Raw genomic sequence first — 23,926 nt, 5'->3', positions numbered from 1 at the left:
ATCAGCCATGATGAAATAGTGGAGCAGACTCGATGAGTCAAATTCTGCTCCAATATCTTAAGGTGTTACGACGGGCATGCAATGCTTCAATAATGAATTTCTTAACTGAAAGTCCCTTCAGAAATGCCACTTAACTTGCTAAGTTCCTCCAGCATTTTGTGTGCATCTCTCTGCTTTAAGCTGAAGTACTAAGTAGAATTGGCTCTGTAATTGAAGGTCGGTGTTTAAGGGCGGCATGGCAGTGGTTAGTACAGCGCTTTACGACCCAGGTTCAATTCCCGCCACTGCCTGTAAACCTCGTATTTTGGCATTGCCACTGAGCCCACAAACAGTAAGTGAATGCCTACGAACATCAGAAACTGGAGCAGGGCACCCACAGCCATCTGCCGCAATGAATTCCACCGATTCACCGCCCTCAGTCATTGGGTGTATTTAAAGTGACGGTTGATAGGTTCTTGATTAGTAGGAGTATCAAAGGTTACAGGGAAAAGGCAGGAGAATGGGGTTGAGTGGGAAAATAAATCAACCACCATCAAATGGCAGAACAGACTTGATGGGCTGAGTGGCCAAATTCTGCTTCTATGTCTTATGGACCAAGTCCCTTAGTTCCTCCAATCTTCAAAAATCTTACTGATCTCAGATTTTAGTGGATTCGGTGCTACCCCTCCAGCATAGGATCTTCCAAGATTAACAACTTCTTTGAGTTATTCGTTGAATCTTGCATCTCCTAACCGTGTTTTGAACCAACGACTCCTTGTTCTAAACTCGCCAGCCAAGGCATTTTCCCTGTAACTACCCTGTGGCACCCGTGAAGAATTCTGGACATTTTAATGAGATCATTACCCTTTCTGCTAAATTTTGCAGAACAAAGGATTGTTTACTCAACCTCTGCTCGTATCACAGGCATGCCATTCTAGGTAGATGCCTGGGGATTTTTTCTTACACTAATAAGTACAGTGCCTCTAAAAAGTATTCACCCGCCTTAAAAGTCTTCATGATTTATTGAATCACAGTGGAGTTAATTTGAGTTTTTCTTTGGACACTGATCAACGGATCAACAGCTCAACAATTCTTGAGTCAAAATGAAAACAGATCTCTAACAAAGTGGTCTAAATTAATTAGAAATACAAAACAAAATTATTGATTGCATAAATATTTGCCCCATTCAAGTCAGTATATAGTATGCACCTTTTGCAGCAATTAGAGCCTCGAGTCTGTGTAGATACGTCTCTATCAGCTTTGCACATCTGGACACTGCAATTTTTCCCCATTCTTCATTACAAGATTGTTCAAGCTCTGTCAGACTGTATGGGGATTGTGAGCGAACAACCCTTTTCAAGTCCAGCCACAAATTCTCAATTGGATTGAGGTTCAGACTCTGACTTGGCCACTCCAGGGCAATAATTTTGTTGTTTTTAAGCCATTCCTGTGTAACTTTGGCTTTATGCTTGGGGTCATGTCTTGCTGGAAAACAAACCTTCTCCCAATTTGCAGTTATCTTGCAGACTGCATCAAGTTTTCCTCCAGGATTTCCCTGTATTTTGCTGCATTCATTTTACCCTCTACCTTCACAAGCCTTCCAGGGCCTGCTGCAGTGAAGCATCCCCACAGCATGATGCAGCCACCACCATGCTTCACGGTAGGGATGGTGTGTTTTTGATGATGTGTGGTGTTTGGCTTACACCAAACATAGTATTTAGTCAGATAGCCAAAAAGCTTACTTTTGGTTTCATCAGAGCATAGAACCTTCTTTCAGTTGACTTCAGAGTCTCCTACTTGCCTTCTGGCAAACTAGCCTAGGTTTCATGAGTGTTTTATTTCCAACAGTGGTCTTCCCTTTGCCACTCTCCCATGAAGCATTCGGGCAACAGTCGTATGCACAGTCCCTCCCATCTCAGCCATTGAAGATCGTAGGTCCTCCAGAGTTGTCATAGGTCTCTTGGTGGCCTCCCTCACTAGTCCCCTTCTTGCACAGTCACTCCGTTTTTGAGGACGGCCAGCTCTAGGCAGATTTACTGCTGTGCCATATTCTCTCTATCTCTTGATGCTTGACTTAACTGTACTCCAAGGGATATTCAGTGACCTGGAAATTTTCTTATATCCATCTCCTGCTTGGAGTGTTCTTTTGTCTTTATGGTGGAGCTTTTGCCAGGATACTACTCGCCAGCAATTGGACCTTCCAGATACAGGTGTATTTTTACTACAATCAATTGAAACACCTTGACTGCACACATTTAACGAAGAATGTGACTTCTAAGACCAATTGGCTGCACCAGTGACGATTTGGTGTGTCATATTAGGGGCAGGGGATGAATGCTTATTCAATCAATTATTTTGTGTTTTATATTTGTAATTAATTTAGATCTCTTTGTAGAGGTCTGCTTTCACTTTGACAGAGTCTTTTTCTGTTGATCAGTGCCAAAAAAAAAGCCAGATTAAATCCACTGTGATTCAATGTTGTAAAACAATAAAACATGAAAACTTCTGGAAGGGGGCGGGGGTGAATACCTTTTATAGGCATCTATATATCATAGAGTATTGAAGCACAGAAACAGCCCCTTTTGCCCATCTGGTGCATGCTGAACTGTTCCTTCGACCTACCATCCATACCCCTCTCATCCATGCACTTAATGAAATTTCTCTTAGATGTTGCAATCCATCACTTCCGCTGTCAGCTTGTGCCCTCTGAGTAAAGAAGTTTCCCCCTCAAATATTTTACCGTTCACCCTTAACTCATGACCTCTAGCTCTAGTTTCACCCAACCTGTGCTGACACTGGGGAGAGTTCAAAGGCGGTTCGTGAAAATGATTCCAGGATTGAACACCTTGTCATATGAAGAGTATTTTCTTTGGCTTTGGGCCTGTATTCATAGAAACATAGAAAATAGGTGCAGGAGTAGGCCATTCGGCCCTTCGAGCCTGCACCGCCATTTATTATGATCATGGCTGATCATCCAACTCAGAACCCTGCACCAGCCTTCCCTCCATACCCCCTGATCCCCGTAGCCACAAGGGCTATATCTAACTCCCTCTTAAATATAGCCAATGAACTGGCCTCAACTATTTCCTGTGGCAGAGATTTCCACAGATTCACCACTCTCTGTGTGAAGAAGTTTTTCCTAATCTCGGTCCTAAAAGGCTTCCCCTTTATCCTCAAACTGTGACCCCTCGTTCTGGACTTCTCCAACATCGGGAACAATCTTCCTGCATCTAGCCTGTCCAATCCCTTTAGGATTTTATATGTTTCAATCAGATCCCCCCTCAATCTTCTAAATTCCAACGAGTACAAGCCCAGTTCATCCAGTCTTCCTTCATATGAAAGTCCTGCCATCCCAGGAATCAATCTGGTGAACCTTCTTTGTACTCCCTCTATGGCAAGGATGTCTTTCCTCAGATTAGGGGACCAAAACTGCACACAATACTCCAGGTGTGGTCTCACCAAGGCCTTGTACAACTGCAGTAGTACCTCCCTGCTCCTGTACTCGAATCCTCTCGCTATAAATGCCAGCATACCATTTGCCTTTTTCACCACCTGCTGTACCTGCATGCCCACTTTCAATGACTGGTGTATAATGACACCCAGGTCTTATTGCACCTCCCCTTTTCCTAATCGGCCACCATTCAGATAATAATCTGTTTTCCTATTTTTGCCACCAAAGTGGATAACTTCACATTTATCCACATTAAATTGCATCTGCCATGAATTTGCCCACTCACCCAACCTATCCAAGTCACCCTGCATCCTCTTAGCATCCTCCTCACAGCTAACACTGCCGCCCAGCTTCGTGTCATCTGCAAACTTGGAGATGCTGCATTTAATTCCCTCATCCAAGTCATTAATATATATTGTAAACAACTGGGGTCCCAGCACTGAGCCTTGCGGTACCCCACTAGCCACTGCCTGCCATTCTGAAAAGGTCCCGTTTATTCCCACTCTTTGCTTCAGAATTCAGAAGAATGAGGGATGACCTAATTGAAACCTATTGAACGGTGAAAGGCCTAGATAGAGTTGATTTGGAGAGGATGCTTCCAATGGTGAGGGGGTCTTGGACCATAAGACACAGCCTCAAAATAGTGGGGCTCCCTTTAAAAATGGAGATGAGGAGAAATTTCTTCAACCAGAGAGTGGTGAATTTGAAGAATTCATTGCCACAGACAGCTGTGGAGGCCAAGTCTTTATGTATATTTAATATTTGATAGATTCTTGATTGGGTCAGGATATGAAGAGAATGGGGCTGAGAAAAAAAGTGGATCTGCCATGATGAAATGGTGGAGCAGACTCGATGGGCCAAATGGCCTAATTCTGCTCCTATATCTTATGGTCTCAGGGTAAAGAGCCTGCACGCATTTACCTATCTATACCCCTGATAATTTTGTATATTTCTATCGAGACATTAATACTCAAGTCCTCCCCATAGTCAACTGATCATGCCAATGAAATACATTGTCTTAACGATTGCTGTAAGTTGGACCTTGTGCTATGTACTTTGAGCGTTATTCCAACAGTCATCACAACTATGCAGTTTCCCATTTCCTTGCTCTCCCCAGTGCTCATGATCCACCAAGGATACGTACGACAGTGGTCCGCTCTTCTGTCCTGGCCCCACCCTGATGGGTAGGGCTGCTCTCGGCATTCCTCCTCAATTCAAGTTTCACTGATTGCCTCTTGCCCGCGGCCTCGGTCCTCGGTGCCCTCTCCGTGACGATATCCGACAGGATCTGCTTTGCCGCTTCCTTTCTCTTGGACATCACGCTGGAGTTGAGTGCGGAGAGGAGGTCTGAGCTGTCCTGTACTGACTGAATAGAGAGAGTGCGGTTAGTATGAGCCTTCTGAGGACAGCTTAGAAGCTTATCAGGGAGGGATGGTACCTCCTTAGAACATAGAACAGCATAGCACAGTACAGCTCGTTTGGCTCACGAATCGAATTGAATTGTCTTTATTACTTACATCCTTCATATATGTGAGGAGTAAAAATCTTTACGTTACGCCTCCGTTCAAATGTGCAATGTGCAATTATAATAATTTATAATCAACATTATGTACAACTGGTGTTGGCGCGTGGTCAAATGGTTAAGGCATTCGTCTAGTGATCTGAAGGCCGCTAGTTCGAGCCTTGGCTGAGGCAGCGTGTGTGTCCTTGAGCAAGGCACTTAACCACACATTGCTCTGCGACGACACCGGTGCCAAGCTGTATGGGTCCTAATGCCCTTCCCTTGAACAACATCGGTGTCGTGGAGAGGGGAGACTTGCAGCATGGGCAACTGCTGGTCTTCCATACAACCTTGCCCAGGCCTGCGCCCTGGAAACCTTCCAAGGTGCAAATCCATGGTCTTATGAGACTAACAGATGCCTATAATGTGTACAACTGGATAGTCAATATAACACAGAAATATAGTTGCGTCAACATGAATTAATCAGTCTGGTGGCCTGGTGGAAGAAGCTGTCCCGGAGCCTGTTGGTCCTGACTTTTATGCTGCGGTACCATTTGCTGGATGCTAGCAGCTGGAACAGTTTGTGGTTGGGGTAACTTGGATCCCCAATGATCCTTCGGACCCTTTTTACACACCTGTCTTTGTAAATGTCCTGAATAGTGGGAATGTTGTGTTGACATTTTAACCTACTCTGAAATCAATCTGAGCCTTCCTTCCCACATCGTCCTCCATTTCTCTTTCATTAACGTGCCTATCTAAGAGCCTCTTAAATCTCCCCATTAGATCTCAGTAATTTTTGATCCCTGGGTTCCTTCAGGAATTCAGGAATGCGCAGGAAACTTTGACTCTTCACGATCGTTTGTTTTAAAGTTTAAACAAAGATACAGAGCATGTGAAACTAAGAGAGGAGCTGAGAGGCAAAGCAGAGGTTGAAGAGATCCAATGAAAAGATGGCGCCTTTGAAAAATCTATCACCCTTTACACTCAAGATAACAGCAAGTGCCTTAGATAACAGAATGCAATCAAAAGGCTGCATAATTAAAACAATTGTAACACGTGTATGATGTGCTGATATTTAGACAATTAAAAATGAAAAAGTATATGTTACTGCTGTGCTGTCTTCCATCAGTGGGTGGAGATGGGCCACCACATACTTTGAAAAATGCGCAAGTTTGCTAAAAATACAAATTACGTCAGTTAAAGAGCTACGATTTTAGTCTTAGCATTAATTCAACTAATATCTTATAGTATAAAAAACAACCGATTCCAACATCTCTAATACACGTGGCTCTACCACCACCCCTGGTAGGGCATTCCACGCATCCACCTCTCTTTACATAAGAAAACCTACCTCTGACATCCCCTCTATACTTTCCTCCAGTCACCTTCAAAATTATGCTCCCTTGTAATAGCTATTTCCACCCTGGGAAAAGGCACTAGCTGTCAACTATACCTAGGAAGTGAGTTCTGTTCGTGACTAAACTTGGTTCTCGTGCAACGTATTTCTGCAGTCCTCTGGCATTCAATATGTCCAGAAGCAAGAACTGAAGCCATCCCTGCCGATGATTTTACAAGGGCCGGGAGTGCTTAGAAACGGCAGACGGAGCTCGATCCAGAAAGATGTGAAGTGATATATAACTACACACCTCTTTTAAGTCACCTCTAATCCTCCTTCGTTTCAAAGAGAAAAGCCCTTAATTGCTCAACCTACGCACATAAAACATGCTCTCTAATCGAGGCAGCATTCTGGCAAGTCTCCTCTGCACCCTCTCTAAAGTTTCCACATCTTTCCTATAAGGAGTTGAACAGAACTGAGCACAATTTTCCATGTGTGGTCTAACCAGAGTTCTACAGAGCTGCAACATTACCTCAGGGCTCTGGAACTCAGTCCCTCAAATAATGAAGGCAGACACACCATGGACCTTCTCAACTTGCACTTCAACTTTGGGGGAATCTAAGGGCTTGAACCTCAAGATCAAAGTAAATTTTATTATCAATGTACATGTGTGTCACCAGATACAGCCCTGAGATCCATTTTCTTGTGGGCATACTCAGCAAATCCAAAGAAGAGTAACTATAACAGGATCAATGAAAGATCAACCAGAGTGCAGAAGACAACAAACTGTGCAAATGCAAATATAAATAAATAGCAAGAACATGACATAAAGGGTCCTTAGAGTGAGATCACTGGCTTTAAAAACATTTCAATGATGGGGCAAGTGAGTGTAATTTACCCCTTTTGTTGAAGAGCCTGATGGCAGCAGCGAGAACAGAGCATGGCCTGGGTGGTGGGGATCTCTGATGATGGATGCTGCTTTCCTACGACAGCGTTTCATGTAGATATGCTCAAAGATCCCTCTACTCCTCCACACTAAGATCCTGCCATTAACCCGTTTCTGAGCACTCTCGGCCCCTGTAAAATCATCGGAAGGGATGGCTCCAGTTCTTGCTTCTGGACATATTGAATGCCAGAGGACTGCAGAAATACATTGCACGAGAACCAAGTTTAATCACGAACAGAACCCACTTCAAAACAAACTTAAATGCTTCTCTCCAGTTCTTAAGTGCCTGAGTCCGTAAGCATGAATGCATAACATTCTTCACAATAACCATGTCATATTCTGGAATGTAAAAGGATTCCTGTACAGATTTCAGGTACAGATCTCTCCTGCAGTTTGGCAAGACAACATGACCCAGCCTGTACTTCATTAATCTTCAGCTTATATTTTCAGAAGCTTGGAATTATCTGCAGCTTAATATTAAAAAGACTAAGGAGCTGGTGGTAGACCTGAGCAGAGCTAAGGTACCGGTGACCCCTGTTTCCATCCAGGGGGTCAGTGTGGAGATGGTGGAGGATTACAAATACCTGGGGATACGAATTGACAATAAACTGGGCTGGTCAAAGAACACTGAAGCTGTCTACAAGAAGGGTCAGAGACGTCTCTATTTCCTGAGGAGACTGAGGTCCTTTAACATCTGCCGGACGATGCTGAGGATGTTCTACGAGTCTGTGGTGGCCAGGCGATCACGTTTGCTGTTGTGTGCTGGGGCAGCAGGCTGAGGGTGGCAGACACCAACAGAATCGACAAACTCATTCCTAAGGCCAGTGATGTTGTGGGGATGGAACTGGACCCTCTGACGGTGGTGTCTGAAAAGAGGATGCTGTCTAAGTTGCATGCCATCTTGGACAATGTCTCCCATCCACTACATAATGTACTGGTTGGGCACAGGAGTACATTCAGCCAGAGACTCATTCCACCGAGATGCAGCACTGAGCGTCATAGGAAGTCATTCCTGCCTGTGGCCATCAAACTTTACAACTTCTCCCTTGGTGGGTCAGACTTCCTGAGCCAATAGGCTGGTCCTGGACTTATTTCATAATTTACTGGCATAATTTACATATTACTTTTTAACTCTTTATGGTTCTATTACTATTTATTATTTATGGAGCAACTGTAATGAAAACCAATTTCCCCCGGGATTAATAAAGTACGTCTATGCAAGACATTGGTTAGGGCGTTGAGATTCAATGCAGTGAGGTTTGAAGGCAGCAGTAACTAGCCAAACTTCCTAACCGTGGAGGAGGCATAATCTTAAGATGGCTTACGGGAGTGGGGTGGTGGGGGGGTGGAGTATAGGAGAGGATGTCAGAGTTAAGTTTTTCTTATTTACAAAGAGAGTGGTTGGTGTGAGGAGTGTGTTGTCAGGGAAGATGGTAGAGACAGACGCTTTCTGGACCTTTAAGAAACTCCTAGATGACAGAAAATGACAGAAATCACGTGGATGACAGAAAAATTGAGGGCTACGTGGACAGGAAGCATTAGGTTGATCTTGGAATAGAATGGAAGTCAGCACAACATCACTGGCTGAAAGGCGTGTTCTGTTCTGTACTGATCAGAATCAGGTTTAATATCACCTGCCTATGTTGTGAAATTTGTTAACTTTGCAGCAGCAGTACAATGCAATACATAATAATAGAGGAAAAACACTGAATTACAGTAATATATATTAGTTAAATTAAATAAGTGGTGCAAAAATAGAAAACAAAATAGTGAGGTAGTGTTCATGGGTTCAACGTCCATTCAGAAATCGGATGACCGAAGGGAAGAAGCTGTTTCTGGTTCGTTGAGTGCGTGCCTCCATCCTGACAGTAGCAAGGAGAACAAGGCGTGACCTGGGTGATGGGGGTCCCTAATGTACGCAGGAGAGTAAGATCAATGTTCTCATCTTCCCAACTCCAGCAGCTTAAGGCAAGATCGTATCTAATGGATGGACTGGAGTCAGGAGACTCCTTTGGTCATCAGCGGGTGGGGCAAGGTGTCGGTCTTCCAGTGCGCTGGCACATGGTGAGTCAGCTTTTGACAAGGGAGCGAGGGATAGCGAGGGTTGCTAGTGGGCTTCAGGATGTACTTGGAGCAACGAGCAACCTGCAGGAGGAAACCGAGCGGGTCAAGCAACATCTGCGGAGGAGAAAAATCTGCAGGGTTTTGAAATCCCTTTCGAAATCGCCGATTGCTTGCATGCTTGTAACGCAAGAACCCAAGAAAATAGCAGGAGTAGGCCATTTGGCCACTCAGAAGCCTGTCCCACCACTCCATCGGATCGCGGCTGATCTACGCTCGCCCCAACTCCTCAGCTCCTCAGTCATTCAATTGTTTATTTACCTCCACCTTAAATACAGCCGTTGACCTGGTCTCCTTCACCCGCTGCAGCAGAGAATTCCAGCGATTTGTCGCAATCTGAGAGAAATTGCTGTGCATCTGAGTTTTAAATGGCCATCCATCTATCCATCATGAGTTGAGAGTTAAAGGGCAAAAGTTTAGGGGTAACATGAGGGGGAACTTCTTTACTCAGAGAGTGGTAGCTGTGTGGAACGAGCTTCCAGCAGAAGTGGTTAAGGCAGGTTCGATGTTGTCGTTTAAAGTTAAATTGAATAGATATATGGACAGGAAAGGAATGGAGGGTTATGGGCTGAGTGCAGGTCGGTGGGACTAGGTGAGAGTAAGAGTTCGGCATGGACTAGAAGGGCTGAGATGGCCTGTTTCCGTGCTGTAATTATGTGTTTATGGTTATGGTTATCCCTGACCTTGTACTTCGATCCCCTTCTTAAGATTTTCCCACTGTCAACATCTCCCCGTCAACCACCCCCCCAGGATCTCATGTGTTTGAATAAGACCACCTCTCATTCTTCAGTACTCCAAGGTATACAGCCACCAAGCCTCTGGTTAGGACAACACTCTTGTGCCTGGAATTTGCCTGGTGAATCACCTTTGGACGGCCTCCAATGCTACCATGTTCTTCTTCAGGCAGAGGGGTGGAAACTGTGCACAGTATTCCAGGCGTCAGCTCATCAACATCCTGTACAAAGACAACAAAACTACCCTTTTGTTCTTTCCCACCTCTCCACAACAAGAGCCAAATCCTGGATACTGCTTTAAATACTTGTTAGACCTGCCTGCTAACATTGTGTGAATCATGCACCAGAACCCTTCACTCGCTTGTCATCTCTCACAGAGGCTCATAAGATTAGGAGGGGCACAGATAAAGTGGTTGGGTGGTGGAGTAGAGATACGCTCCTGCCAAACGAGGTGTTAGGCGTGCCTCTCCTCCGCTAGCCTGCAGGTCACCCTCGGGCAAGGTGTAGCACCAGCTTAGCCCCCCGATCAGGGTCATGTGAAGTCATGGGAGCAGGTGGTGGATGGTCGTATGAGCAGTTGGTGCACATCACAAGTCCTGGTTATGCGACCACTGACGCCAGGCAGACAATCGCTGAAGAGTAGAGTATTGATAATGGCTGAGGTCATCCGTCTTGTAAAGACACTGCCCAGAAGACAGCAATGACAAAGCACTTCCAATAACGAGCATGGTCATGGGACTATGATTACTTGTGGCACACGATATGGAACATAATCTGCTTCTGTTTCCTAGGGTTGAAATGCTGAATATCAGAGGGCAGAATCAGCATACAATTAATATCACCAGCACATGTCATGAAATTTATTGTTATGCAGCAGTACATTACAATATATAATAGAAATAGCAAATTGCAGTAAGTATATGTGTATTTTTCAGAAGTTAAATTAGGTAAGTGGTGCAATAAAAGAAAACAAAAGGTGTACAAGATGATGAGAGGCATTGATCATGTGGATAGTCAGAGGCTTTTCCCCAGGGCGGAAATGGCTAGCACAAGAGGGCACAGTTTTAAGGTGCTTGGAAGTAGGTATAGAGGAAATGTCAGGGGTAAGTTTTTTTTAATGCAGAGAGTGGTGAGAGTGTGGAATGGGTTGCCGGTGACGGTGGTGGAGGCGGATACAATAGGGTCTTTTAAGAGACTGCTGGACAGGTATATAGAGCTCAGAAAAATAGAGGGCTAAGGGTAACCCTTGGTAATTTCTCAGGTAAGGACATGTTCGGCACAGCTTTGTGGGTCGAAGGGCCCGTATTGTGCTGTAGGTTTTCTATGTTTCTAAAAGCTTTGAGGCAGCAACAACATAAAATACTGGAGGAACTCAGCAGGTCAGGCAGCATCTACGGAAATTAATAAACAGCTGACGTTTCAGGCTCAGACCCTTCGTCAGGGCTGAGAAGGAAGGTGAAAGATGCCAGAATAAAGAGGTGGGGGGGGAGGGGAAAGCTGGAAGGTGATAGGTGAAGCCAGGTGGGTGGGAAAGGTCAAGGGCTGGAGAGGAAGGAATCTGAAAGAGGAGGAGAGTGGACCGTACAAGAAGGGGGAGGAGGTGGGAACACGGAGAGAATAGGCAGGTGAGAAGAAGTAAAAGGTCGGTGGGGAATGGTGGGGAAACGGGCCTCAACATGTAGGGCTCTGAAAACCTGTGCCAACCAGGTGGTGCATGCAATAAGGCGAGAGGGGCGAGTTCAAAGGAGTTGCGAGATGTGGTGGGTGCGTAGGATGGTAGTAGAGGGTAGATAAGTACATTAGGGACTTCTACGAGATTTATCTTGTATTTATTTATTGTGATACAATGCGGAATAGACCCTTCCAGCCCTTCGAGCCACACTGCCCAGCGATCTCCTGATTTAACCCTAGCCTAATTACGGGACAAGTTACAATGACCAGTTAACCTAATAAAATGGTACGATTTTGGGTGAGGGAGGAAACGGGAGCACCTGGAGAAAAACCACGCGGTCACGCGGAGAGCGTACAAACTCCTTACAGGCGTCAGAGGGAACTGAACCCGGGTCACCGGTACTGTAAAGCGTTGTGCCAACCACCACGCTACCATGCTGCCCAAACATTCTGTTGTGCCAACACAGCCTGTCCACGACGTTCAGCAGGAGAACACAAGCAGGAACGACAGAACTTAACATGTTGACACATGAATGTGAGGGAGAATGGAAAGGTGTGGACATTGTGTGTGCAGAAGGGATTAAGTTTAGTTGGCTATTTGATTGCTAATTTAACTGGTTCACAGCACTGTACTGTGTGCTGAAAGGCCTGAGTCTGTGCTGCACTGTTCTATGTTCTAACACTTCCCTCACTTGCCATCACTCTGCATTTAGATAACAATGTGCCTTTTGATTCCCCTGACCAAAGTGAATGATCTCACACTTTCCTACCTTAAACACCATAAAGACCACAAAATACAGGAGCAGATTTAGGCCATCTGGCCCATCGAGTCTGCTCTGCCAATTCATCACGGCTGATCTAATTTCTCTCTCAGCCCCACTCTCCTGCCTTCTCCCTGTAACCCCTCATGCCCTGACTAATCACAGATCTATCAAACTCTGTCTTAAATATACCCAGTGACTTGGCCTCCACAGCCGCCTGTGACAATGAATTCCACAGATTCGCCACTCACTGGCTAAAGAACTTCCTCCTCACCGTTCTAAAAGGACGCCCCTCTATTCTGAGGCTGTGTCCTCTGGATTTAGATTCCCCACCACAGGAAATATCCAATCCACATCCACTCCATCGAGGCCTTTCAACATTTGACAGGCTTCAATGAGGTCATCCCTCATTCTTCTGAATTCCAGTGAGTGCAGGCCCAGAGCCATCAAACACTCCTCATATCACAAGTCTTTCAACCAAGGAATCATTTTCTTAAATCTCCTTTGAACCTTCTCCAATGTCAGCACATCCTTTCTTAGATAAGGGGCCCAAAATTGTTCACAATACTCCAAGTGATGCTTCCCCAGTGTTGTATGAAGCTTCAAAACTACATCCTTGAACACCATTTGCTGGGTTTTTGTTCAATCTAATTATATCCCATCACAGATTTGCACTGTCCTCACCACCATATGCCCCTTCACCTGCAGGGAAAACTCTTTGGTCCGCTGTGGTTCACCCTTCAGCTCCCATAGTCCGACATTTTGTATTAGCAAATTAGCAAAATTTGAGATATACTACAGATTAAAAATTCATTCCCCAAGAAATCTGAGGAAAAGTTTATAAATATGGAATGCACACAGAGAAATGGACAAGTTTACCAAGGACATTCCATGGACTGCTGGTTCACAGCGAGTAGCCACTTCATGAATTTGCTTTGGAAACTGACAAGGCAACCTCTTTTTTCATACTTGCCGCTGCTGGTTTGGAGCGAGAAGCCACTTAACGGATTTGCTTTGGAAACTGACAAGGCAACCTCTTTTTTCATACTTGCCGCTGCTGGTTTGGAGCGAGAAGCCACTTAACGGATTTGCTTTGGAAACTGACAAGGCAACCTCTTATTTCATTTACTTGCTGCTGCTGGTTCACGGTGCGAAGCCACTTAAGGACTGCGCTGACTGATCTGGCAAGGCTCGGGATTAGGTGTATGGTTACGTAGGGGGCCCTTGGGGAAAGTTCTGTGGGCTACTGCTGGAGGAGGGAGTTACCATGCCACGAGATACCGAGAGTCCACCTTCACACTTGCCATCAACACTGGCTGATATCGCACCTGCCATCTGATGTCACCCAGCTTCCTAAGTTGTTTGCGTTTAAAATTAATCTGTAATTGTTTTATGTCTTCCCCATTTAGATAGGATTCTCCTTCTTTTTGGATATCACCATACATTCTGTCTTTTTGCAATTGATAGATAGACCCATTTTTGCACTTTCTTCAACAATTACATCAATTAAGTTTTGTAGTTCTTCCTCCGTACTTGCAATTAATACAGTGTCACCCGCATATCTGGCAAGTAATACTTTCAGGGAAAAGTGATCAAGATGGAAAAGAAGTTTGCTTACGCTCGAAAGGGACGCAATCCATCAGAAACCAGAGCCCTGAACTTAAATAGTTATAGAGTGCATTCATTAAAAGTAAAAAGTCATAGTTAAGTTTATTGTTATATGCAGAATTGCAAGTATGTGCAGGTGGAGCATCACAGGCACAGGGCATCATATAAGCAGCATTTACAAGAAAAACATAAATATATATTATATTTAGTTCACAAGAAAACACACTGAGAACAAAAGATAAAGTCCATTTTTAGTGCAAACTGGTCAAAGCGTTCCAAACTGCTCAGCTGTAGTGGTTGGAGTTTTGCCAGGTGCTTTAAAAACTAAGCTATTTATTTGTTTATTTTTAAATATTATTGAGACACAGGCCCTTCTGGTCCTGCAATCCCCGCTGCCAAACAATCCCTCGATTTCACCCCAGTCTAATCACAGGACAGTTTACAATGCCCAATTAACCTACTAACCGGCACGCGTTTGGACTGTGGGAGGAAACCAGAGCACCTAGAGGAAACCTACGCCTGGTGGGCAGCGGCGGGAATTGAACCCGGGTCGCCTGTACTCTAAACCGTTGTGCTAACCACTGCGCTACCATGCAGAACCTTAAGGCAGATTGGAAAATTAGATTTAAGAGTTCGTCAGTAGATTTAACTTTTACTTTAACAATTACTTTAACTTTTTTAACAAATGCACGTAAAATTCCCACAAGGAATATTATCCATCTGTAGATTAGTAAAAAAAAACGTTAAAGGCAGTGCTACATTTAAAGAGGTTTATAATAACGCCAAGAAGATTAGTAAGCCTGAGGATTTAAGGCTTTTAGGATGGAGCGACAAATGACTGGAAGTAAAAACTGGTGGAGAGATTAGACGACACTTACTGACTGACTCTCACAATGAATAAATGGTTTTAGGGGCGTCTACAACCTTGTAAAAAGGAAGCAAGTGGTAAAATAACTATGGGTCCCAGAAACACGATGACAGGAACATTATTAATTAAAGAACAAAAAAAAATGGTAATAAAGGAGATTGTTTTATCTACCTTGACTCCAGAGCACAATAAATGTATGAGAATTAGCAGAGGAATCAAAGAGCTTTTTAATAATGTGGAATTTTATGCCAGTTAGTAGGGTAGCGTAGTGGTCAGCACAACGGTTTACAGTACAGGAGACAAGGGTTCAATTCCCGCCAATGCCTGTAAGGATTTGTATGTTCTCCCTGTGACCGCGTAGGTTTCTTCCAGCTGCTCCACTTTCCTCCCACGGTCTAAAACTGCCGATTTGTAGGTTAGTAGGTCATTGTAAATTGTCCCGTGATTAGGCTCGGATTAAATTGGGGGATTGCTGGGTGGCGCGGCTCGAGGGGATGGAAGGAACAATTCCGCGCTGTATCTCAATAAGTAAATAATATCATGAAGGAGAGAGCGCTGCAGGAATCAGGAGAACTAGAACCTTGCCACTCCACATATTGCAGGGCTTTACAAGTGGTGGCTGTGGAAACAGCAGATTTAGGGTGGCAAGGTAACATAGTGCTTAACGATTGCTTTACAGTGCCAGTGATCAGCACTCAGGGTTCAATTCCCACCACTGTAAAGAATCTGTACATTCTCCCATGACCACATGGGTTTCCTCTAGGTGCAGCAGTGTCCCCCCACGTTCCAAAGCCCTACAGCTTAGGGTTAGTAACTGTGGGCACGCTGTGCTGGAGACGGAAGCGTGGCAATACCTGTGGGCTGCCCAGCGCAATTCTTGCCTATTTGATCTGACACAAAAACAAAGCTTTTCACTGCATGTTTTGATGTTTCAATGTACATGTGACAAATAAAGCTAATCTCCATCTCATCCAAAGACAATTTAAAATTTCCTGGATTCTTTGGAGAAACAACAGAAAGGTAGAATTTTTAAGTGGTGAGAGGAATTATAAAGGTTGAAGTTTTGGAGGTCTGGCCATGCTGGTTGATGAGATACCAAGTAACCCACCAGGGACAACAGAAGTTCAGAAGGCTAACTGTGCGTTAACCTTTTTGAAAGGGCTTTGGAGCAGAAAAGCGAAGGATTTGCTGGGATTGTTCGGGGCACTTATGGGACCACACGGCTCCTGGGTTGCATCACAGCTTGGTAGGGGAACACCAATGCCCAGGGATGGAACAAAACTACGGAAAGGGATGGATGCAGCCCAGTCCATCACAGGCAAAGCCCTCCTCACCACTGAGCACATTTAGAAGGAGTGCTGCCACAAGAAAGCAGCATCCATCATCAAATACTCTCCCCAACCCCCCCACCATCCAGAACATGCCTCTTCTTGCTACTCCCATTGGGCAGAAGGTACGGGAGCCTTAGGTCCCACACTGCCACGCTCAGGAATAGTTATTACCCTACAATCATCAGGATCCTGAACCGACGTGGAAAACTTCACCCACCTCAACTCTGAATGGATTCTACGACCTGACGACTCACTGTAAGGACTTTAAGCAACCTGTCCTCACTATTATTGCTTTTCATTTGCCCAGTTTCTCTTTATTTGAACATTGGCAGCTGTGGAGGCCAAGTCACTGGGTATACATAAGGCAGAGGTTGCTAGATTCTTGACTAGTTGGGGCATGAAGGGATCCAGGGAGAAGGTAGGAGATTGGGGCTGAGGTCAGCCATGATGAAATGATGGAGCGGAATCGATGGGCCCAATGGCCTAATTCTGCTCCTACATCTTGTGGTCTTGGTTGTTTATGCCTGTTTATGTATAGTGTTTCACAAACTCTATTTTATTTTTGTCCTGTAAATGCCCACAAGAAAATTAATCCCAAGGTAGTATATGGTAACATTCGAAGTTCAAAGTAAATATTCTTTCTTCTTTACATAAACGTCAACACATACAAAACTCAGATTCATTTTCCTGTGGGCATACTCAGCAAATCTATAGAATAGTAACTATAACAGGATCAATGAAAGATCAACCAGAGTGCAGAAGACAACAAACTGTGCAAATGCAAATATAAATAAATAGCAATAAATAACGAGAACATGAAATAACCAGATAAAGAGTCCTTAAAGTGAGATCATTGGTTGTGGGAACATCTCAAAGGATGGGCAAGTGAGTGTAGTTACCCCCTTTGTTCAAGAACCTGTTCGTTGAGGGGTAGTAACTGTTCCTGAACCTGGTGTGTGAGATCTGAGGCTCTTGTACCTTGCATCTGATGGAAGCAGAGAGAAAAGAGCATGGTCTGGCTGATGAGGAACTTTGATGATAGATGCTGCTTTGATATATACGTAGGTACTTTAGTAATCAAATTTCTTTGAACATACTGGAAGTGCCATGTGCTGGTTTGGTTTACTGCTCTAAAAATGTAATTGTTGGAGGCAACATAGGCTGGACTGTCTGGATTGATTTGAGAGATAAGGAGTTATCCTACAAAACACGTCTACTTTCCGAAGAGGCTGTAAAGAGCTGGTATGCACATCATACTCATGTCATTCTACAGTACAGAGCATCCTAACAAACTGCATCACTGCACGGTACAGAAACTTCACTGCGGCAGACAGGACTGGTTTACAACGGGTGGTCAAAACTGCCCAATGCATCACCGGCACTAGTCAACCCGCCATCAAGGACACATAGTATATACAGAAAGGTGCTGGAAACGGGCCAGTTACATCATGAAGGATCCCACCCACCCTGCTCATGGACTGTTTGTCCCACTCCCATCAGGGAGGCGGCTGCATAGCACCCACGCTAGAATCGCCAGACTCAAAAACAGTTACTTTCCGCAAGCAGCGAGACTGATCAACACCTCCACCCATTAACCCAGCCCTCTACAACCATACCACCACAACTTTATCATTTCCTGTCAGCCACGTGACTTACAGAGACTTTTATGCCTAGTGTCACTTTATGGACACACGATCAGTCAATGTATATAAGCTATCTTATGTATTTATATTTATTGTATTTTAAAAAATTATTAGTGTTCTTTATCTTATTCTATTTTTGTGCTGCATCAGATCCAAAGTAATAATTATTTCTTTCAAATTAAATTTATTATCCCCATATCCAAACCCTGAGATTCATTTTCTTGCAGGCAAACTCATTAAATCCAATAACCATAATAGAATCAATCACACCAACAGGGTGGACAACCAGTTTGCAAAAGACAATAAATCGTGCAAATACAAAAAGAAAAAAAAAATAATAAAGTAAGAAATAAATATTGAGACGCAAACAACAGGAATTCTGCAGATGCTGGAAATTCAAGCAACATACATCAAAGTTGCTGGTGAACGCAGCAGGCCAGGCAGCATCTATAGGAAGAGGTGCAGTCGACGTTTCAGGCCGAGACCCTTCGTCAGGACTAACTGAAGGAATAAATATTGAGAACTTGAGATGAAGGGTCCTTAAAACTGAATCCATAGGTTGTGAGATCATTTCAATGATGGGGCAAGTGAAGTTGAGTGAAGTTTGGTTCAAGAGCCTGACGGTTGAGGGATAATAACTGTTCCTGAACCTGGTGGTGTGAGCCCTGAGGCTCCTGTACCCTCTTGTTGATGGCAGAAGTGAGAAGAGAGCATGACCTGGGTGGTGAGGGTCCCTGATAATGAATGCTGCCTCCCAGTGATAATGCTCCATTTTGATGTGCTGAATGGTGGGGAGGGCTTTACCCCATGGTGGACTTTATACTCTTCACAACCCTACTTACCTAGTCAAATAACTTTAGATATAGAAAGATAAGAGGTCTAAATGGACAAGGGGGCTCGAGGTACGTAATCTATTTCTGGTTCTATTCTAATCTTCTATAACAAACTTCTATAGATGTGTGGTGGAGAGTATATTGACTGGCTGCATCACAGCCTGGTACAGAAACACCAATGCCCTTGAATGGAAATTCCTACAAAAGCTAGTGGATACGACCCAGTCCATCACAAAATAAAACCCTCCCCATGAATGAGCACATCCACACAAAACATCGTCACAGGAAAGCAGGGACCCCCACCACTCAGGCCATGCTCTCTTCTCACTGCTGCCTTCAGGAAGAAGGTACAGGAGCCTCCGGACTTCCACCACCAGGTTCAGAAACAGTTACTATCCCTCAGCCATCAAGCTCTTGAACAAAAGGGGATAACTTCACTTACCTCGTCATTGAAATGTTCCCACAACCCATGGACTCACTTTCAAGGAATCTTCACCTAAGGTTCTCGATATTAGTTGCTTACTTATTTATTATTATTATTTCTTTTCTTTGTATTTGCACACATTGTTGGTCTTGTGCACTCTGGTTGAACGTCCAAGTTGGGAGGACTTTCACTGATTCTATTATGGTTATCATTCAATAGATTTATTGAGTATGTCACTCAAGAAAATAGATCTCAGGGTTGAAAATGGTGACAAACATGTACTTTGACAATAAAATTTACCCTGAACTTTAATCTATACACGCAGGAATATCAGGTAGGTGATTTGTATGTATGGCACATCCTACCTGTCTTTTTGCCCACTTAAATGGACAGAAGGAACTCAGGTGACCTTTACACAGTGCAAACTGTCCACACAGCAGCACCAGGGAACCAATAAAGAGCAGAAGAATCCAAACTCACATAAAAACTCCCCTTAATTAGACTGAGTTTGTTTACTAGGTCAAAGTGCACAATGATGTGGCAGAGTTGTAATGATTGCTCTGGTTTGTGCCTCTCTGTCTCTGCGGGAAAGAAACAGCAGGAGGGAGCGGGTCGGATCCATTTACCGGTTTTATGGATTTTCGCAAAGCTCCGAGTTTTAAGAATGTGCATTTTCTATCGCCAGAGATTTTGGCTGGAGTACAGGGGTGGAGGAAGGATTTTGTCTCAATTATTTTGTTTCTAGGCGTGCTCCCTTTATGGTCAGACGTTCTGTGTGGTCTGAAGAGCGGCAAACTGTAAGTAAAGGCCACATTGGGTAGGGTGGGGGGGCGCAAAGATGAAGGCAGCAGATCAGTGCAAGGAAGGAGACGTTCTACAAAACTTACAAGCTGTCTTGAGATGATGGTTCAACCAATTGTTGAACTACTGTGAAAATGGATACTGGGGTGCAGGTACGTCTCTACCAAATGAGGTGTAAGGCGCTCCTTCCCTCTGCTAGCCTGCAGGTCACCCTTGGACAAGGTGGAGTACCTGCTTCTCCCACCTCCACTGATCAGTGTCACATGAAGTCATGGGAGAAAGTGGTGGACGGTTGTATGAGAAGCTGGTGCACATCACGTCCTGGTTATGCACCCACTGACACCAGGCAGACAATCTCTGAAGGGTATTGATAATGGCTAAACAGGGGTCATCTGTCTTGTAAAGACACTGCCCAGAAGAAGACAATAGCAAACCACTTCTGTAGAAAAATTTTCCCAAGAACAATCACGGTCAAAGAGCATGATTGCCCACATTATACAACACGGCACATAACGATATTTATTTTGTCTACTTTGCAGAATCCTGTAACATACGCTCAGTGGCCATTTTATTGGACAGCTCTCGTACTTAATAAAGTGGCGACTGAATTTATGTTCGTAGTCTTCTGCTGCTGTAGCCCATCCACTTCAAGGTTCAAAGTGTTGTACGTTCAGAGGTCCTCTTCTGCACACCACTGTTGCAACCTCCAAGCAGAGGTTGATACGTTGATTAGTAAGGGTGACAGAAGTTACGGCAAGAAGGTATGAGAATGGGATTGAGAGGGGGAGTAAATCAGCCATGATGGACCGAATGGCCGAATTCTTATGATCTTAATCAACTTGCAGCATGGATAACTACTCACCATGCTATCAAACTCTCAAATGACCAATGGTTTGGGATCAACCTTTCTTTACTAACTGAGCTGCAGAACTTTTGTTTGTCTAGATCTCAACAGGTACAGACAATATTATTATCATGTGCTTTCGGAAGGATGCTCCTGGGTCAGATTCTGCCTGACTGTGACATCTTTGTGAACAAATAGACTGGGCAGGTTTTATCAAGCAGATGTATAGCGGATTGCTTTTCTTTGACGTGCTGTTACTACACATTGTTTGAACATGAAACCATCATGTCATATCCCATTGAATTACACTCAATGGTTACTTTATTAGGTATCTCCTGTAAGTATGTGGTCTTCTTCAGCTGTAGCCGATCTCCTTCAAGGTTTGATGTACTGTGCATTCAGAGATGTTCTTCTGCACACCACTTGGTTATTTGAGTTACTTTCACCTTCCAGTCAGCTTGAACCAGTCTGGCCATTCTCCTCTGACCTCCCTCATTAATGGGGCATTTTTGCCCACAGAACCACCACTCACTGGATTTTTTTTGTTTTGTTTGTTCTTTGCACTATTCTCTGTAAACTCCGGAGACTGTAATGCATGAAAATTCCTGGAGATCCTGAGATACTTAACCCACCCTGTCTGGCATCAACAACCATTCCACGGTCAAAGTCACATAGATCACATTTCTTCCACATTCTGATGGTTGGACTAAACAACAAGTGAACCTCTTGACCTTGTCTGCATGCTCTTATGCATTGAGTTGCTGCCACGTGATTGACTGATTAGATATTTGCATTAACGAGCAGTTGTACGGGTTTACCTAATAAAGTGGCCACTGGGTGTATTTTGCCTTCCATAAAAGAAAGGGAAGCAAATTGAAAAGGCTGCTAAACATTGCTGTTGACATTATCTCTGGATATTTAAAAAAAAAAAATTTCTTTCACATGTTTTTTCTGGTGAAAGGACTGTCACTTCTTCAGAGTCTAATGATAACAAGAGGCCATTTTGGCCTGTGAGAAACCGGAAGACTGGAAACGATGAAGATTCTGATATGCCTGACATGGTCTGGAGACTCCTTGATTTGCTCAGTTAGCTTTGGAGCGTGTCCTTCAGGACTGGAATGCACTGAAATCTATGATTTTGTTTGGATCACAGGCAAGGATCTAATGGCTGCCAGAGGTGGGACAGCTCAACTGCTGTCAGAAGAATAGACATACATATCCCAACTCATTTATGTAGTCAGATTTCTTCTGAAGCCTATGGCTAACATCCTAGGACATGAAGGATGTCCATGGCCATAGAAATTGATTGGGTGGTACAGTATGTTGGCCTTCAATAGTCCATGACTGAGTTCAAGAGCCACGAGGTAATGTCTGGTATATGCTCTATAAAACTCTGGTTTCAACCGCACTTGGAGTATTGTGTTCAGTTCTGGTTGCCTCATTCTAGGTCGAATGTGGAAGCTTTAGAGAGAGTGCAGAGGAGATTTACCAGGATGCTGCCTGGATTGGAGAGCATGTCTCATGAGGAAAGGTTGAGCGAGCTAAGGCTTTTCTCTTTGGAACAAAGGAGATTGAGAGGTGATTTGATAGAGATATACAAGAATTTTAAGAGGTAAAGGTTGAAGTAACAGCCAGAGGCTTTTTCCCAGGGTGGGAGAGGCCGACATAGCATGCCCACAACATACTAAACTAATCCTGACAGTATATCTTTGGAACGCCAGATGAAACTGGTGCACCTAGAGAAAACCCACGCACTGTAATGGTGTCCCATTAACCACTTCGCTACAATGCAGGGATGGGATATTGTCCTTATCATGATAGGTTAGACATGTTGAGTCTGTATTCTTCTTAGTTTATCTCCTCCCTCACCTCCATTCAGGGCCCCAAACAGTCCTTCCAGGTGAGGCAACACTTCACCTGCTGGGGCCATCCAGTGCCCCTGATGCCGTCTCCTCTACATTGGTGAGACCTGTCGTTAACTGGAGCCTTCTCTACATTGGTGAGGCCCACCACGAATTGAGCGCCTGTACTCCATCTGCCAAAAGCGGAATTTCTTGGTGGCCAAACATTTTAATTCCGACTCCCATTCCCATTCTGACATGGTCTCCTCTTGTGCCAAGATGAGACCACTCTCAGGGTGAGGAGCAACACCTTATATCTGTCTAGGTAGTCTCCTACCTGATGGCATGAATATCGATTTCTTCTTTTGCTGAAAAAAAATCTCTTTCCCTGTCCTCTTCTTCTATTCCCCACTCTGGCTTCTCACTTCTTCTCACCTCCCCCTGGGTCTCCATCTCCTTCCCTTTCTCCTATGGTCCACTCTCTTCCGTCAGATTACTTCTTCTCAAGACCTTTATCTTTCCAACCCACCTGGCTTCACCGATCACCTACAAGAGAAAAATCTGCAGATGCTGGCTTCTGAGCAACACACACAAAATGCTGGAGCAACCCAGCAGGTCAGGTAGAATTATGGAAAAGAGTAAACAGTTGACGTTTCTGGCCAAGACCCATTAGTCCTGCCTGAAACATCAACTGTACTCTTTTCTACAGATGCTGCCTGGCCTGCTGAGTTCCTCCAGCATTTTGTGCGTGTTGTTCACTGATCACCTTCTCGCTATCCACCTTCCTCCCACTTTTTATTCTTCCCCCTTCCTTTCCAATCCTGATGAAGGGTCTCAGCCCGAAACAGCGACTGTTTATTCATTTCTATGGATGCTGCCCGATCTTTGCGTGTTGCTTCTTCATAGTTTATTCAAACATATTGGATCCCATGGGGGCTTGACAGTGGAGATGTTGGTAAGCTTCCATTAGTGAGAGAGTCTCAAACAAAGGGACACAATGACAAAATAAAGAGCCTGTACTTAAAAAAGAAGTGAGTAGAAATGTCCTCTCAGATGGTCGTGAATATTTGGAGTTCTCTGCTCTAGAGAGTGATGGAGACATGAAATAGATGAAGATTTGAATGACCAAGGAACTGAGGCCTTTGGGTGACTGGCACATTGAAGTCATGATCATATTGAATGGTGGGGCAGGCTTGAGGGGCCAAATGCCCCACTCCTGTTCACGTTTTCTTG

At 44.3% G+C, this 23,926-nt stretch overlaps 1 protein-coding gene across 10 annotated transcripts in view; it reads right to left on the bottom strand.

Annotated features, from left to right (window-relative positions):
- Window positions 1–23,926, bottom strand: part of luzp1 (leucine zipper protein 1) — a 199,329-nt gene that overhangs the window by 22,457 nt on the left and 152,946 nt on the right. For all 10 annotated transcript variants that reach the window (XM_063035122.1, XM_063035120.1, XM_063035119.1 and 7 more), the window contains one exon: window positions 4,575–4,796. In XM_063035122.1, coding sequence (XP_062891192.1) covers window positions 4,575–4,796 — 222 coding nt within the window. The remainder of the gene's footprint in view (window positions 1–4,574; window positions 4,797–23,926) is intronic.

The sequence above is a fragment of the Mobula hypostoma genome, chromosome 28 (assembly GCF_963921235.1).
Source record: "Mobula hypostoma chromosome 28, sMobHyp1.1, whole genome shotgun sequence".
Classification (NCBI taxonomy): domain Eukaryota; kingdom Metazoa; phylum Chordata; class Chondrichthyes; order Myliobatiformes; family Myliobatidae; genus Mobula; species Mobula hypostoma.
This window is presented reverse-complemented; position numbering and strand designations above follow the sequence as displayed.